The sequence below is a fragment of the Diceros bicornis genome, chromosome 6 (assembly GCF_020826845.1).
Source record: "Diceros bicornis minor isolate mBicDic1 chromosome 6, mDicBic1.mat.cur, whole genome shotgun sequence".
In the NCBI taxonomy this organism is placed as follows: Eukaryota; Metazoa; Chordata; class Mammalia; order Perissodactyla; family Rhinocerotidae; genus Diceros; species Diceros bicornis.
Genome location: NC_080745.1, coordinates 23,053,959 through 23,071,818, shown reverse-complemented (window position 1 = coordinate 23,071,818; position 17,860 = coordinate 23,053,959). Strand labels below are relative to the sequence as shown.

The 17,860-nt window shown below is 39.4% G+C and overlaps 1 protein-coding gene across 1 annotated transcript in view; it reads right to left on the bottom strand.

Annotated features, from left to right (window-relative positions):
• PCNX2 (pecanex 2) overlaps positions 1-17,860 on the bottom strand; it is a 295,490-nt gene that overhangs the window by 253,225 nt on the left and 24,405 nt on the right. The window contains exons 2-5 of the mRNA XM_058543013.1: positions 12,933-13,138; positions 12,268-12,391; positions 11,501-11,537; positions 3,091-4,386 (exon numbers count right to left, since the gene is read on the bottom strand). Of these exons, the coding sequence (XP_058398996.1) occupies positions 3,091-4,386; positions 11,501-11,537; positions 12,268-12,391; positions 12,933-13,138 (1,663 nt within the window). The remainder of the gene's footprint in view (positions 1-3,090; positions 4,387-11,500; positions 11,538-12,267; positions 12,392-12,932; positions 13,139-17,860) is intronic.

Genomic DNA, 17,860 nt, shown 5'->3' with positions numbered 1-17,860 from the left:
TGGCAAATGGCCAGACAATATATATATAAAAATAGAACTCTGACTCACAGTCTACAGCAACCAGCCCAGGAAACCAACCCATTATCTACAGTAACCAGCCCAGGAAGCCAATATACTATGTACAACTCAGACTTACAGGAAGTTAGACTACTATTTCTGGCAAGCCGTCCAAGAAACTGAAAAATAACCCCCATAACAATCAGCTCCAAATGGCCAGGACTTGATTAATAACTGACAGCTTCCCTAATTTTTGTCCCTGCTTCCAACCAGAGAAAGCCAACCAACCAGGGAAAGCCAATATGCTCCCCTAACTGATCACATTGGATGCTCTAGTCAGCCCGCCTCCAGCTTCCCCAGGCCAGCAGCCTCCAATCATACCTAAAGCCTTCCTTTCCTCCACTACAAAGCTTTCCCACTCCTCTGCCTGCATTTCAATCTCTGCCAAAACACAGTGACGGTGGTTGACTCCCTCACTATAGTAAGCTCTGAATCATAGCCTTTGCTTCTTCTCATTTGAGTGGTCTTTGTTTATTTCCATAAATAAAATAAAGCTGTATCAAAACAAAACAAAAACATGGTTTTAAAAGCTTTTGATAAGTGTGTGGTTTTCCATAGCCTTGAACTTTAGGATATCCCCAAGGCCTGAAGATAATCAAAGCCCTTTGTGGAGATGAGCTGGGTTGGAAACAACGGTGCCACAGAGAGAAACTGGTAAATCACCTTTCTTCGTACAATCTGGTCCAAGTTCAAGCATTGTTTCTCTATCAAGCAGGAGAAAGATTAGGGCACATTCTCTAGGCTGCTAATATCATTAAATACCATCATGTTGTTTTATAAATACCTCCCAAAATGGGTTTTTGGATTATAATAAATAACAAATTAATATTCAGTGATGGAGCATGAAGATATTCCATTTCCAAAAATATAAGGTATCACTGAAAAACCACCTAATTTGCCACCTTTGGCATTGACTGCCTTCCAGGAACTAAAAGACTTATTGTCCTTCTCTTTCATCCTTTAGTTAAAAACCTCTGTCCTATCCTGGCATAGACATACAATCCACTCCAACTCCTCTCTCCTTGCTGTGCCTGCAAGTTCCTGACAACCAAGCCACTCCTTTCCATAGAAAACCTCACAGCATCTATATCTCTTTGCACGTCCCCTAGATTCCCAATTCAGCGTTGTTCTGATTGAAAGTGGCTGGCTGAAAAATTCAAGAAGAGCAAAAACTTAAGTAGATAAACCAAATAAACCTTACATTTTGCCTGAGGGGAAAATCAGAATAAAATGCTGAAATCGATCACGAGCAAGACTTTTTACATAGTTTCCTAATTGAATCCTCATAATAAATCCATAACATATTACAATTCCTGCTTTATTGAAGAAATTATGACTCAGATAGATTTGGTAAGTTGCCTAAGCTCACCCAGCTGGTACTACAAAACCAAAATTTGGCCCTAGGCTATCAAGTTCCAAAGCCAGTGTTCCATCTACCACGCACATGGCTTCTAGGGAAGACACACGTGTCGTCTGGACCAGCAAGATAGACAGCAGCCACATGTGGCTATTTAAATGAATTAAAATTCAGCAAAATTAAAATTCAGCTTCTCAGCTGCACAATCCTCATTCCAAGTATTTAATAGCTACATGTGGCTAGTGGCTACTATACTGGACAGCAGTTATGGGATATTTCTATCACTGCAGAAAGTTCTGTTAGACAATGCCGATCTAAATGTATGAATCTTTATATTAAACAACAAACACCCAAATCTTATATCAGAAAGATTTTCATCTCAAAGTAACCAATGCTTTCTTGTACTGCTTATGTTTGTTAAAAAGTTTAACTAAATCTTTCCTGTTCTTATTAACACCAAATGCAAAATCTTAAATATATAGACATAGTAAAATGGAGAACACACTAACTTGACATAATTTAAATATTCAAACTTAATGAATTTTTAAGCAACAGTGGACCAATCAGCATGCACAGCAATCCCTTTGGCAGAGCACCAGAAAGACAAAAGAAACAACAGCAAATTGCCAGGAGCGGCCAACATGGAGCCAGAGGGGCCCCCTGGCTGTCCCAGAGAGGGGAGAACGGCCAGTAGCAAAGGGACAGGCAGTCCAGCATAAAGAAATGCTACAACCTACAGCAATGAGGTATCATTTACCAGTGAGGAAACTGAGGCCCAGAGACATCAAGTAACTTGAAAATAAATGAATCTTATAGGGAGACAGGAAATATAGTTTATTTTTTATGAGCATGGACTCGGAAGCAAGACTGCCTGGGATCAAAGCTCAGTTCTAGTACCTCCCACACTTACCAGTCTAACTTGGGGAAGTTAGTGAAAATCTCCGAGCCTCATCTGCAAAAAGGAATGATAATAGTGCCCATAACACAAGGTTATATGAGGAGTAAGTGAGTTAACATGAGAGTAACTGTATAATTTATTGTTCAAACTGGGAACACTGTTGAGAGTGAAAGGTGGTGCTATTAATAATTATGTTGGCAAAACAAGTGTAAATGAGGTCCCTCTCGGGCAAACCACAATGTATGGTCACTCTTGTTTATACATGTAAAGTGCTCAGGACAGTGTCTGACGTAAATTAAGAGCCGTGTAAGTGTTTGTCACAATTATGTTTACAACTTGTGATAATTAGGGAATTCTGCAAACAGGATTTTATAGTGGAATTCAACAGAAAAGTGGATTCACTTAACAGAAATTTGGTTTATGATCAGCTTTTCCAGAATGGATCTATTCTATAAAGAAAGAGATATCTATTGTGAGTTCTTGTCTCATGGTAAAATATAATTGCTTATTTCCTTGAAAATAAATATTCTTGCCTTCTAGGGAAGCCAAACATTCATTACTATGCCTTAAACTTCCTGGTGGAGTAAGCCAATTTTGATATATGCTCATCACATAGTTTAGTACTGGCACATTTGGGAAATATCAATGACAATGCCAAGCAGCAAATAATTGCCTAATAGTTGTCCCACTATGTGCAAAATCAAATCACAGAAGGCAAATAACAAAGAGATGTATTGCTGTCTTTGTATCATCAGGACAGAACTGATGGGAATCATACCTCCAAGAAGCCCACTTTCTCTGTTCTGCTCTGCTGAGCCATTCCTTTGGCTGGATGCCACCACCTTGGAAGTATTAATTGATTCTAACAGGGAGACAAATTCCAAGAAGTTGGATTCATTTGGTATTTGTCCTTCCTTAGCCTCTAGGTCAGATTTGGAAGTTGGTATTGTTTTCTCTTTATCCTTGGTAATTTCTGCGGAACTTTTGCACAAGAAGACGTCTGTGCCACTATCCACACTGAGGACACGGGCATGTCTCTTTTCATGGCTGGTTTTACAAGATGAGGGGTCAAGGTTAGCCTGGCCTTCCTTTCCCGCTTCAGACTCGAAGACCATGTTAGGTGTGAGCGGGGGACTTGTTTCACAGTGGTCTCTTGGGGAAGGACTGTAGTCCTTGGTGGCATTTCCCCCCTCCCCAGATTCATAGCCAGAGCACTGATTGGAGGATGCCTCCACCATCAATCTCTCTGGAGTCCTTTCACTTCCATTGTCTTCGGGACAAATAACATCTCCTCTTCCATCCTCAGACAGCTCGAGTGTGATGACAGGAATTCTCATCTGCTCCACGTTTGGAGGACTGGCCACCCCTGGGGTAGCCGGCTCATCAGACTTTAAACCAGTTCTCTCAGTGCTAATCACCTTCAGGTGGAGTGAGCTTTCCAAGTCCGTCATAGAGTTCTGGGTACTGCTCATGGTGATGACAATTTTAATGGGTTCATGCAGACTCAGTGGATCTCCAGGTTGAGAAGTATCAATAAGAGTAACCGCTACCTCACTATCTGAGTAGTCCACTTCCTGGTTCAAGGGTGGGTCCACCTGCCAGGAAGCATCCACCGGTTTGCGCACAGGTTTGGCAATTACGGTGTTACACTGAGGGCAGCTGCTGCTCAGGCTGTCCTGGGGCGACTTGCTCCGCAACTGTTCCCTCATGGAGCCCTGGGCATAATTCATAGGTTCTGGAATCAGGACTGAATTCTCACTCCCCCAAGGCTGGAAAGAAACGTCTGTTTCTAGTAAGTCATACTGAGACAGAGACAGGTGCGGCAACTTCTTCAAGGCTTCTTTATCCACTAAGCCGCCCTCGGATCTGTGGCGGAAAGGGGGCTGCCCCTTGCCTCGCCTTTCCTTCCCTTTATCATTGATGAGAGTTTCTGCCACAACTGGTTTCAATGGCATTGCTGATGTGGTCATGGTTTCTAGCATGTACCCTTTAGAAGCAGGTAAGTTTTCCGTTTTGATACCAGGTGAGGTAGATGACACTGGTGCTACAGGTTGGTCTTCTGATAGAACGACACCTGAAATAAACAGGACAGCAATTTTATTAGCATCCAAAATGGATGAATGATGTCCCAGAGCAAGACCTAATAATAACAAAACTAAAACTAGCACCAGCAACAAACGTGATTAGACTCTTGTTTTTAAAATATCACCTCCACTGTGAAATTGTTCTTGAAATCTCTATACTTAAAATAATAATTCAGACTGTTAGCTTTTGCTGTTTTGTGGTGTTGGGAGGCAGACTGGTATGGTTTAAACAACACATTTGGGCCTTGCAGTCAGAAAGATTCTGGCTCTGCTCTTCACTAGCTATGTCGCCTTGGGCAAGTCAGTTAATCCCTCTCAACCACAATTTCTCAACTGTGGCACTACCAACATTTTGGACCAGATAATTCTTTCCTGTGGGGGCTGTCCTGTGCATTGTAGGATGTTTAGCAGCATCCCTGGCCTCTACCCACTCGATGGCAGTAGAACTTTGCACTCAGTCATGACAATAAAAAATGCCTTCAGACATTGTCAAATGTCTCCTGGGGAGCAAAACCCCCCTCCTCCAGTTGAGAACCACTGCTCTAATCCTCAACCACCTTATGAGTAAAATGGAGATAATCATACCAACCTCTTAACGTTGCCATGAGGATCTCTAAGGATGGACACAGAAAGCACTAGCCCAAGGACTGTCAATGGGCTTGTTGGCACCTTGACAAGGACAACAATAACCTCACACTTCTGATGATTCATATATTTTCAAAACATTTTAAATTGCATCTGCAAATAATATTTATTTATGATGAGGGCTGAAGGTGAGCTCTGTCCTTCTCCCTGCTTCCCTATACCTATTAATGACACTACCATTCCCTAAGCTTCTTGAGCTAGAAACTTTGGGGTCATCTTTTGGTTTTTTGTTCTCTCCTAGCCTTATGGTCATTCAATCAATAAGTGCCTTCAGTCTTCCCTTCACTTCTATCATGAAGAGTATTCTCTGGTGGCACAAGGGGTGCATTATCCCAGGTTCTGCAAAGCCACAGGAAAAACAGAATAAGCAACTTCTCACTCACTCAAATATTAGAGGAAAAAAATAAATAATACAACTCTTGAGATAACATAAAATACTACCTTATTATCAAAACAAATGGGCATATTATGAAAAAGAATGAAAAAAAATTTATGACATAACATGTATTAATTAACCCTTGCCGTAGGCTGATTCAGCCTATGACCCTCAGGTCTCAGGAGGCAGGGGCCTGGAGCAAGCAGGAGTGTATATTCATTCTCTCCTGCCTTCGGGGGCACTTTGGTAGATAGAATTGAGAGACCCTGCTCTACACTGCCGTAGTCAAAAGACCTTCTTTGACTCTAGTACAAATTCTGGGCATAACTCTCCCACCTGGAATGTTCCTTCTCTTCACCCACTGAAGACCCCATTCAAGGCCTTATTCATATCCCTCCTTCAACATGTAACTTCCCATGATCACCTAAACCCAAAATAAACTCTCTTCTTCTGAACTCTTTAAGCATTTAATGTCTGTAAAACTAAACTTCACTTACCATATACTTAAACTGTAGTTTTATTTATGTACATATAAATTATCTTCCCAATTGGACTGTACACTTCTAGAAAAACAACTATATTTTATACTCAATGAATCCTCCAAAGAAATCAGCACATTATCTTATCCATGCTCAAGAATGTTGGTTGATGACGATCATGAATATTTTACCTTTGTAACAACCCTATGCAGGTTATCCTACAATGCAGGGTAGATACCTTTACATGGAAACAGAAGAATAGAAGGGTCAAGAAATTTGTCCAAGGTCACCAAGCTACTGATGAAACTGAGACTAGAGCCAGGTTTTCTGAGTCCTGGTCTGACCCTCATCTACTTTCTCACATCACCTCTGCATATCTGCGTATGACTGCTCTACTTTTTGTCATTCAGATCCCAACTTGAATATCTTCTTGTCAGAGAGGCGTTCCACGACCACCCAATGTAAAGTGTGCTTGTCAAAAATTAATAAAAATATTTCAGAAAAAATCCAAATCGCCAGGCAGAGCCTAAGGAAAGGGCTCTTGGGTTGGACCTATAAAACACATTCATAATGCACTTTTATTGTTTCATTACCTCCCACATCACACAATCGTGATTGTACAGGTTAGCAGAAACCAGGACCATTTCCCGGCATACAAGATGAGAGGGAAGAGCACTCCAAGTTAGAAAAAAACACAAAAGATATTTAATGCAAAGACCTTGTGGTGGGAGCTCACTTGGCATGTCTGAGCAACAGAAAGAAAGTCTGTGAAGCTGAAGCAGATGAGCAAAGGGAGTGTGAAAGGAAGAGAGATCGGTAAGGCAGGCAGGGTCCCAAATGTATCAGGCTTTATAAGCCAAAGAGTTGGACTTTTTGTTAAGAATAATGTGAACCCAATAGAAGTTTTCAATGAGCAGGGAGAGCACATGATCTGAATTAGGTTTTTAAAAATAACTCTGCCTACTGCACGAGGGATAGACTGTAGTGAAGTGCGACAAGAATGGAAGAAGGGAGCCCAGTGAGGAGGCTACTGCAGTTGAGAAATAGCAGTGTCTTAGACTAGGGTGGTAGTGGTGGACACGGAGAGAAACAGATAAATTTGAGATATGCTTTGGAATAGAGCTGACAGGATTTGCTGGTGGATTGAACCTGAGGGTAGTAAGGGAAAGAGCAACCAAGGAAAACTCGTTGATTCTGGAGCTTTGGCAACTGGATTGGTGGGGGGACTGTTTACTGATAAAGAGAAAACTAGAGGAGGTACAGATTTAGCGAAGTCAATCGAGAAATCTCTGTGGGTGGTAATCCATTTGATATGACTATTAGACATCTTATCCAAGAGGAAATAGGTGTAAGGAGCTGGAAGCATGAGACTGAAGTCCAAAAAGAGGTCAAAATTAGGGAAACAGATTCACTCACCATCACCACACAGATGGCATTTAAAGCTAGGTATGAGATCACCAAGGGAGAGCTGGTATCTAGAGAAGAGAAGCCCAAGACCAAGACCAGAGGCACTCCAGCCTTCACATATCAAACAACAGTGGAGGCTCAGTCAAAGGACACTGAGAAGGAAGAAAATCAGGAAAATGTGCTATTATGAAAGCCAAGAGAAGAAAGTTAGTCAACTACAATTTATTGCATATAAACGAATAAAGTCATACCGTGGCTGATAAATGTGTCTTTTATGAATATGTTAGCATGTCATATCTCAGTGCCTGCTTAACCCTAAGCAAAAATGGTAATAATCAATTTCCTACCTAGAAAACTAAGAAAAATAGTCGGCCTAAAGTGACTCCACCAAGATATTGCTTAACGATGAAATCTAACTGAATATAATCATCTGGCTTCTATCTTTGACACTTTAACTGTAAAAACAAACTATACAACTAAGAAAAAAATATATCAAGAAGGGCACTATGACAAAACTACATGATCGTGTCAAGAGATGCATAGAAAGCACTCGACAAAAATCCAATACCCTTTCACGTCAAAAACATTGAACAAACTGAGATTAGAAGAGAACTTCTTCAACCTGATACAGGCTATTTATGAAAAACTCAAATGGTGAAAGACTGAATGCTTTCCCCATAAGATCAGAAACAAGTAATGATGTCCACTCTCACCACATCTAATCAACATTATACTGGAAATTCTAGCCAGGGCAATTAGTCAAGAAAAAGAAATAAAAGGCGACTCGACTGGACAGGGAAACGCAAAGGATCTCTATTCACTGATGATATCATTTTGTATGCAGAAAATCCTCAGGAACCCACTAAAAAACTACTAGAACTAGTAAACATTCAGGAAGTTTGTATGATATAAAATCAATGTGAAAAAATCAATTACATTTTAATACACTAGCAATGAACAACCTAAAATGAAATTAAGAATAAAATTCCAGTTATAATGGCATCTAAAAGAATAAAATACTTAGGAATAAGTTTAACAATAGAAGTACAAGACTTGTACACTGAAAACTACAAGACATTGTCCAAAAAAAATGAAAGAAGATCCAAATAAGTGCAAAGACATCCCACGTTCATGGACTGGAAAACTTAACGCTGTTAAGATGGCAATTCTCCCCAAATTTATTTACAGACTCAATACAATCCTTATCAACATCCCAGCTGTCTTTTTTGTAGAAATTGATAGTCCACATGGAAATGTAAGGGACCCAGAATAGCCAAAATAAAGTTAGATGACTCACAGTTCCCAATTTCAAAACTTATTACACAGCTACAGTAATCAAGACAGTGTGATACTGGCATAAGGCTAGATATATAGATCAAAAGAATAGAATTGAAAGTCCAAAAACAAACCATTACATGTATGGTCAATTGATTTTCAACAAGGGTGCCAGGATGCCAGGACAAGTTAGTGGGGGAAAGAAATAATCTTTTCAATAAATGGTGCTTGGACAACTGATAAACAAATGCAAAAGAATTAAGCTGGACCTCTATCTCACATCATACACAAAAATTAACTCGAAATAGATCATAGATCTGAATATAAGAGGTAAAACTATAAAACTCTTAGAAAAAAACACAGGAATAAATATTCATGACCCTAGATTCGGCAATGGTTCCTTATATATGACACCAAAAGCCCAAGCAACAAAAAAATCAATAAAGTGGACTTCACAAAAATTAAAACTTTTGTGCTTCAAAGAACTCCATTAAGAAAGCGACAAGAGGGGCCGGCCCAGTGGCGCAAGTGGTTAAGTGCGCGCGCTCCACTGCCACGGCCCGGGGTTCGCCGGTTCGGATCCCAGGCACGCACCGATGCACCGCTTGTCGAGCCATGCTGTGGCGGTGTCCCATGTAAAGTAGAGGAAGATGGGCATGGATGTCGGCCCAGGGCCAGTCTTCCTCAGCAAAAAGAGGAGGATTGGTAGATGTTAGCTCAGGGCCCATCTTCCTCACACAACAAAAAAAAAGCGACAAAACAACCCACAGAATGAGAGAAAATATCTGCAAACATATCTGATAAGGGACATGTATCCAAAATATATAAAGAACTCTGACAACTCAACAACAAAATGACAATCCAAGTAAAAACTGCACAAAGGACTCAAATAGACCTTTCCCTAAGAATAATGATGATGATGAAAACGTTAACATCATTAGTCATTAGAGAAATGCAAATCAAAACCACAGTAAGATGGATACCATTTCACACCCACTAGGATGACTATACTAAAAAACATGGACAATAACAAGTGTCGTCAAAGTCATGGAGAAATTGTGACTCTTACATACTGATGGCGGAAATGTAAAATGATCCACCTACTTTCTAAAACAGTCTGGTAGTTCCTCAAATGGTTAAACATAGAATTACTAAATGACCCAGCAATTCCACTCCTAGGTACATATATACCCAAGAGAATGAAAACACACAGCCACACACAAACTTGCACAAGAATATTCACTGCAGCATCATTCATAACAGCCAAAAAGCGCAAACAACCCAAAGGTTCATCAACTGATGAATGGATAAATAAAATGTATATCCCTTTAATGGAATATTATTTGATAATAAAAAGAAATGAAGTACTGATATAAGCTACAACATGGATGAACCTTGAGGATGTTATGCTAATTGAAATAAACCAGGCACAAAAGACCACATATTACATGATTCCATTTATATGAAATGTCAAGAATAGGCAAATCTACAGAGACAGAAAGGACATTAGTGGTTGCCCAGGGCTGGAGGAAATGAGGAGATTGAGGGGTGAAGGCTAAGCTGTGTGGCGTTTCTTTTCAATGTAATAAAAATATTCTAAAATTGATTGTGATAATGAATATACAACTTTGTGAATATACTAAAAACCACTGAATCTTACACTTTAAATGGGTGAATTGCATGAATCTGAATTAAATCTCAATAGCGCTGTTAAAAAGATAAAGAAAGCCATTGTGCTTTTTAACAACAAAAAGAATTGGATACTAGGATGGTGTATTATGAGATTAGTCTAAGAAAAAAAAAATTGCTTTATTTCAGTGTTGCTGAAAAAACACTGGATTTAGTAGTCAGGTATGAGTCTAAATGCCACCTGTATATTTTACTTGTTATGACTCAGAATGAAACGACAATTGCAAAACCTCTACTGCAATTCCTAGTACACAGAAGAAAGGAAGGAATTGTTTCAATTGGAACGGTGAGACTAAAGGCTGGAACAGACGCTGAAAGGATGTAAAGTAAGGGTATTAACAGCAACGGTACCTGATCTGGAAGAATATGTAGTTTAATACGAGGAAAAACGCGTGTGTGTGTGTGTGTAAAAATGGACATGAAATAACACTGGTATGAAATTTTGTGTGTAATTAAAATATGTGAAACATAACTAATGCATATTTCATTTCAGTAGCAGTAATATAGAAAAAAGAATTTGGATAATCCTTTGCATATTATTATCATAGGATTCAGCTGAGCAATGAAAAAGAAACTTTATTTTAGGTTTTCAGGGCCATGGTGCTAATTTCATCTGTTTCCTAAAAAATAAAATATTACACTATTTTTTAAATTTAAATAAAGCATAAATTTCTCTTTGTACTAGTACTACAAAAAAATAGAACTGCAGAGAAAGGAAGGCGTTAATTCAGGCCTCCAAAAGCTCTTTTCTAAGTCTTCTGAAGGCAATCAAAAGACAATAAGATGAAATCTTTGTAAAAAAGTAAAACAAAAATTTTGAGAGTCAAAAGAAACAAAATTTGTGACTTGAAAGAAATGTAGGTATATAGAATGCAATATAATTTCCCTGTCATCTTTCACTGTAAGTACTACAGCCAAAAGTTTGTATGTCGATGATGAATTTATCCTATTTTATATCTGCTATTAGGAGCCATATGAAATGAGACACAGACTAGAGAAAAGAATGAAATACGATCAATAAAATATCACAATTTGAAGACATGACATACAAATTCTGATGAGAAATAATTAAAATTCAGACAAAAAAATAAAGTTAAAATATAACTATGTAGTCTTAGGTACAGTGCTTATTTTGAATTAATTCACTGGCATTCTGTTTTATAAAAATTATTTTTCAGTTCACTGAGGATACTGCTGTAATAAAACATTAAATGATAATAATAAACACTCTACCTTTGAGATCTTCCACCGTTTCCTGTGCTGGCAACTCCTAAATAAATGAAAGAACAAAAATCAATACATGACTCAGCTCACTGCCCATTTCCAGGCAGTCAGCAGACACTGAGTAGCAGCCACTGTTTTTCTAAACGGCATGTGGGGACGAGACTATACAGTGTCCACTCTGCTTAAGCTTCTAATGAAATGGGTAGCAAAAATGAAGACAAAAATAAATATAAGTGTAGACATCCAACCAAGACCACTGTACTGTGATAAAAGGGAGTTTGGTAATTAAGAAAGTAAAGAGGAGAAGAAATAATGTGCTACTTTATACAATAGTGAACAGAGCCCAGTAAAGTTAATCTAGAAGCAAGGTGATTTATTGGCTTTCCAAGAGACATGTGTGATTTAACGTGGAGTGGTAGAGATGATTCCAGGGGAAGGCATTGAAAATATGATGATTTGGAGAATGACAGACAAGAGAAGGGAGAGGGAAGTGAAGGTCTGTATTTCGGTTCTTCTAGCCAGAGGGAGAGGCTGGGCAGGGGGGGGAGGATGGCAGAAAAGCCAATGAGTGTGCTTCCAGCACACGACTGGGTGTTTATCTCATGGTCCCTGTCAGGTCATTTCACACTCTGAGATGTGATATTCCACAAGCACAAGGGCCAGTATTTACAACTAATGCATGTAAACCACAGCTGCTGCCATTGCACACTTCCATTCTAGGTGGGATCAGCACTAGAGCAACATGAAGAAAGTGAAACAGAAAAACAGACACTCACCAGTGGATCACTAGAAGAGTGATGAGAGTGTATGCTTTGCCCTCTGGAGCTGCAGCGGAGGGGAGGCGTAGAGAGGTTCCCGTTGGCCTCTTCCTTTTTGCCATTGTGAATCTGCCTGTTATTCCTAATCCAACATGAGAAACACAAGAGCAGTGATATTATCAAATAGAACTATGACTCTTTCAGTATTAGTCCCAAAGCAATTTTTTTCCTAGATTCCATTTTGCCATATTCACTGTATACACATTTTATTTTTAAGAGAGAATAATAAACATCACTTTAAAATAAGACATGCCCTCTTAAGGAACTATCAGAAATTAGGGCAAAAATAATGACAATGCTCAAGAATTACTCTGAATATTTCAGTTCTATGCAATATATTACTGATAAAAATACTGAAATAAAATATTTTGCTGTCCTAAGGCTAATGCAAATGGATTCCAGAGCATTACAGAGCATTGCATAAGCTCATAGTAATAGTTAAACCATCTTGATTACCAATATCAATTTTACGCTTAATTGTATGCTTAAATATAAGAAAAATGTACCTATTGTATCAGTCTGTACTGGCATATTTTCACAAACAATTAATAAATAAGAAAAATTATTTTAATCAAAAGGAAAACATCTAAATTATGAACTGACATACTAATCAGAGATGTTACCTTGGGCTTTTGTGATTAATTATGTGTTTGCTGTTGGCCTCTTTGTCTTTATTCAGGTTTTCTTCCTTTCTGGAGGGCCTTTGCTGAATCACTTCTCCTTTATCAAACATGAGGTGTAGGCGGTAACTGACCACTTTGATGACCGTGAAGAGTATGGTCACTGAACTGCAGTAAAGAAAGACAGTGACGGCATGTGGAGGAAAAGCCTAAAGAAGACAAAAGACAGAAAAAGTTCATGCTTGTAGGATTATCTTTTGTTTTAAATGTAAAAGCATTTTTGGATAATTTATTGAGCATAAATTGGGCAAGGCTTCAGATTTTACTAGTTTCATAACTTTTCCTAGTTGCAATACCTGAGGAGAAAGAGCAGCTATCTTTTTATCTTTTTAAAGAAGTCTTTCTCGGGGCTGGCCCAGAGGCGTAGCAGTTAAGTGCGCATGCTCCGCTTCGGTGGCCTGGGGTTCACTGGTTCGGATCCTGGGCGCAGACCTATGCATCAAGCCATGCTGAGGCAGAGTCCCACATAGAGCAACTGGAAGGATGTACAACTATGACATACAGCTATCTACTGGGGCTTTGGGAAGAAAAAAAAAAAAAGGAAAAGAGGAGGAAGATTGGCAACAGATGTTAGCTCAGGGCCAATCTTGCTCAAAAAAAAAAAATCTTTCTTGTTTCTCAGGTTGTGGTATTAGTTGCATTAATGACGAACATTTCATTTGCAGGCAGGAACCCCACAAAACAAAAGATATAGTGAGCCTCTCCATTTTCTACTAGCTCTTTTCCAGAGCCTAATCTGATCTTCCTATGCATGTGGTCTTCAAGGCCAGAGAAAGGCCTTTGATATGCTGTTTCCTTCAACAAAACACAAAAAGCCTTGCAGAGAACAAAGAGAGGGAAGGAGAAAGGTTAGTGTAATGACCCCTTCCTTCTCTCCCTGACTCCCACTGGGTTAACACCATCAGGCCATGGATTTTCCTAGTGGCGTGATGCAGACAAGGGGCCACAAAAAGGTGTACTGCTTCTAAAAGGAAGAGGCATATTTCCATCAGTGACAAAGGATCTTAGCATGGAGATCATGATGAAGCCAGCTCCATTCTGTCCAATCCTCTCAAGAAACAAAAAGAATCACTGGGATCCATGTAATTGTCCCCCTCTGGAGGACCCTCTACATACCTTTCTATTTCTCTCCCAGGACCATGGAGCATTGCAAGTTCTCTGGTCCTTCCTAAACTAAATTCTCATCTTTTGGGATGAAAATGGATCCCTGAGTGTCTCAGATGATATCAAGCACAGCCTCAATAAACAGCGAGACTCTTTTACCAATGCACCTCCCTGAAGGACCTCAGTATCCAGTGACTAGTCTAGTCTGTGCTGCAACCTGGAACAGTGAGGCCTGGAGACAACTTGGCCCAGCCCACATCTGCTCCCAAGCAGCCCCTGCACAACCCGCCATGGTCTTACCTGATAGTTCACCAGCCAGGTAAGAACGTTCCTAAAACCGAACAAACAAAAAGAACAACAAAGAAAGAGGAAAACTCTCACCAACAAGCAAAAGCTAAAGTGAAGAATTTTCACCATCACCGACTTGCTTTTATTTCATGGGAAAAAGTCTACAAATAAATATAAATTAATAAATAAATGAGTGAAAGAACGATTAAATAAGATAATATTACACAGACAGATAATAGATAAAGTCAGGTCCCCTACCTGGAAGCAGATAAGTTTCACATTTACACATGCACCTCCCAATGAGAAGCTGTGAAGAACCTCAAGCAATATATAAGGTTGGTAAAAAAAAGGAGAGAGAGTGACAGGAGCCATTAATAGCCTCCATCACTTTTTCTTAACATGTCTATATATTTCTGGTCTGAAAAATTTAGTCTAAAGCTAGAAAGTGAGTTTGAAGAAAATGATATAGGAAGAGAGAAAACCCAGCAAATGATCACGAGAATAGATTAGCATACTGTCATATACAAATTATATTCAAAAGTTGTTTGAATTATAATGTAGCTTGGGTTTCATGTACTCTGACTAGTAGGAGTAGCAGAGTCAGTGCTCGCTAAACACTCCATGTGCTCCCCTACATTTCCCCGGCTCCCTTGCAGTCAGGCTGGGGCCATGTGACTATGAGCAGAAGTGGCCAGTGTCACTTCTAATCCTAGACAATTATGAGCTAGGTCCCTCCTCTATCCCCCTCTTCCTCTCTTTAGTTGGTTTAAATTTGTTTTCCAGATGATCCATCTATAAGATGATAGAGCTTCCTTCAGCCTGGATTCCTGGGTGACTCTGTGGAACGAGGCCCTTATAGACCTGAGATGGGCATGTAGTAAGAGTGAGGAATAAACTTTTGATTCATTTAACCACTGAGATTTAGGTTTTACCTGTTGTGTTACCTAGCATCGCTTAACCTAATTAACACTGGGGGTTCCATTTCCATGGGGAAGCTTCCATTCAGATTAGATTAGAGATAAACTGAAAAAAATTCTAAGGCATTGGGAAGAGAATGCTAGGGAAGAAGGGTGAGAGAGAAAAGATTATATATGGATATTGTGGAAATTCATTTGGAAAAAAACTGACGCCACAATAAGAAGAGATATTACTTTTTAATTTATCCTCATAAATATGGACTACAGCAGTGGCCTGGTAATGTTGAACTTAAGAGAAAGCAAGAAGTTAGAATTTAAAGTTAACATAAGGATCAGTACCTAGTTTGCAACCCAGGTGAGAACAGGCCCTTGTCTCATCCTCTGTGAAGGACCACTTGGCACGTCCCCATAAAGCCCATACACTTCACCAGGCCATAGTGAGAGACCGAGGTTTTACTGAAAATTTCCAGAGAGGGAGGAAAGGTTTTACAATATGCTACACAAGGCATATTATTCCTCCCAAAATTCCCTGCTTTCGTGATTCCTTTAAAAACCTCTGCCTTACAAACAAAATCTAGCACCCTCCCAAATATCCCCTTTTTTATGCCACGTAATTAAGCTCTGCTCAGGCTCCTCCAATTCTACATTCCCAGGGATGATTATGCTCAGTCAACAAAAGATCTCCAGCTTCTAGGATTTTCTTTCCTTATAAGTGTGAATGTAGGGAGAGGAAGAGGCTTTAAGAAAGAATGTGTCATGGATGAGCAGTTTTAAATGGATGTTTTTAATTTATATCACAGATTCCACTCCCCACCCCACCCTGATATAAGGTATATTCAGATTTTGAATAGAGGTTTACTTGTTCTAAGGAAAATCATAATTTATTCTTTGCTTCCAGGAGCTTATCATTTTAACACATTCTAACTAACAATAGAAGGCAACATTTTTCAAGATTATATCCTCAGCCAAAGAAAAGCTGTATGTTGTTCTCTGACCCATTATTAAGATAACTAGTAGTACAATAACTCATTTGCCAAAACTTTTTCTGACAAAATTTCATGAAAAACAACATGCTGTTACCAACAAAGCAATTAAAAATATGGTCATTTGTATTTCTCATAAAACTGGATTTCTCAGGATTTGGCGCCATCTACAAGCGCCTGTGTGTGTGTGAACACCCAGACCATTCACAATCCTCCCCATGGGACCCACTTCTGTTCCTTTAGGCTCACAGCTCTGGCTCTCTCTGTGGAAAATGTACATAACAAAAATTTACCATCTTAACCATTTTTTTTTTGAGGAAGATCAGCCCTGAGCTAACATCCATGCTAATCCTCCTCTTTTTGCTGAGGAAGACCAGCTCTGAGCTAACATCTATTGCCAATCTTCCTCCTTTTTTTGCCCCAAAGCCCCAGTAGATAGTTGTATGTCATAGTTGCACATCCTTCTAGTTGCTGTATGTGGGACGCGGCCTCAGCATGGCCAGAGAAGCGGTGCGTCGGTGCGCGCCCGGGATCTGAACCCGGGCCGCCAGTAGCGGAGCACGCACACTTAACTGCTAAGCCATGGGCCCGACCCTATCTTAACCATTTTTAAGTGTACTGTTCAGTGGCATTAAATATATTCACGTTGTTTTGTAACCATTAACACCATCCATCTTTACAACTTTTTCATCTTCCAAAAAGCCGAAACTCTATACTCTTTACCCATTAAACAGTAACTCTCCATTCCCTCCTCCCCCTAGCCCCTGGCAAACACCATTCTACTTTCTGTCTCTATGAATTTGACTACTCTGGGTACCTCATATAACTAGAATCATACAATATTTGTCCTTTTGTGACTGGATTGTTTCCCTTAGCATAATGTCTTCAAGGTTCAGCCATGTTGTAGCATGTGTCAGAATTTCCTTCCTTTATAATTGAATAATATTGCATTGTGTGTATACACTACATTTTGTTTATACATTCATCTGTCAATGGACATCTGGGTTGCTTCCATCCTTTGGCTGTTGTGAATAATGCTGCTATGAACATGGGAGTGCAAACATCTCTTCATAACCTTGCTTTCAATCCTTTTGGATATATACCCAGAAGTAGAATTGCTGGATCATATAGTAATTCTATGTTTAATTTTTTGAGGAATAGACATACTTTTTCCATAGTGGCTGCACCATTTTATACCACTCTGGTTTTTAACTTCAGGCTGATGGGATATTACTTTCCATATCTTGAGCAGCCTGGAGAGATCAATAATCTGGTTGAGTGAGAACTAGCTATAGATAATGTTGGTGTATAGTGAGAATAAACCACTTCAGAGGGTTTCAGTGTAAAAGGACACTTTTCAGAAGCACACTCTTGGGGGTTCAACTTTTATCAACGTATATTTCATAAAGGTACTTCACCAATCTACTTTCATAAACCAATTTCGAAGAAGACTTCTGGAAGTGATTATTTTCATTTTGAAAATGAAGAATCTGAAGCATAAAGTGGGTCACACTGCAGAGCCGATAAGCACACATATCTCCTCTTATCTGGAAGTTACTTACCTAGCCGCTTCAATGAC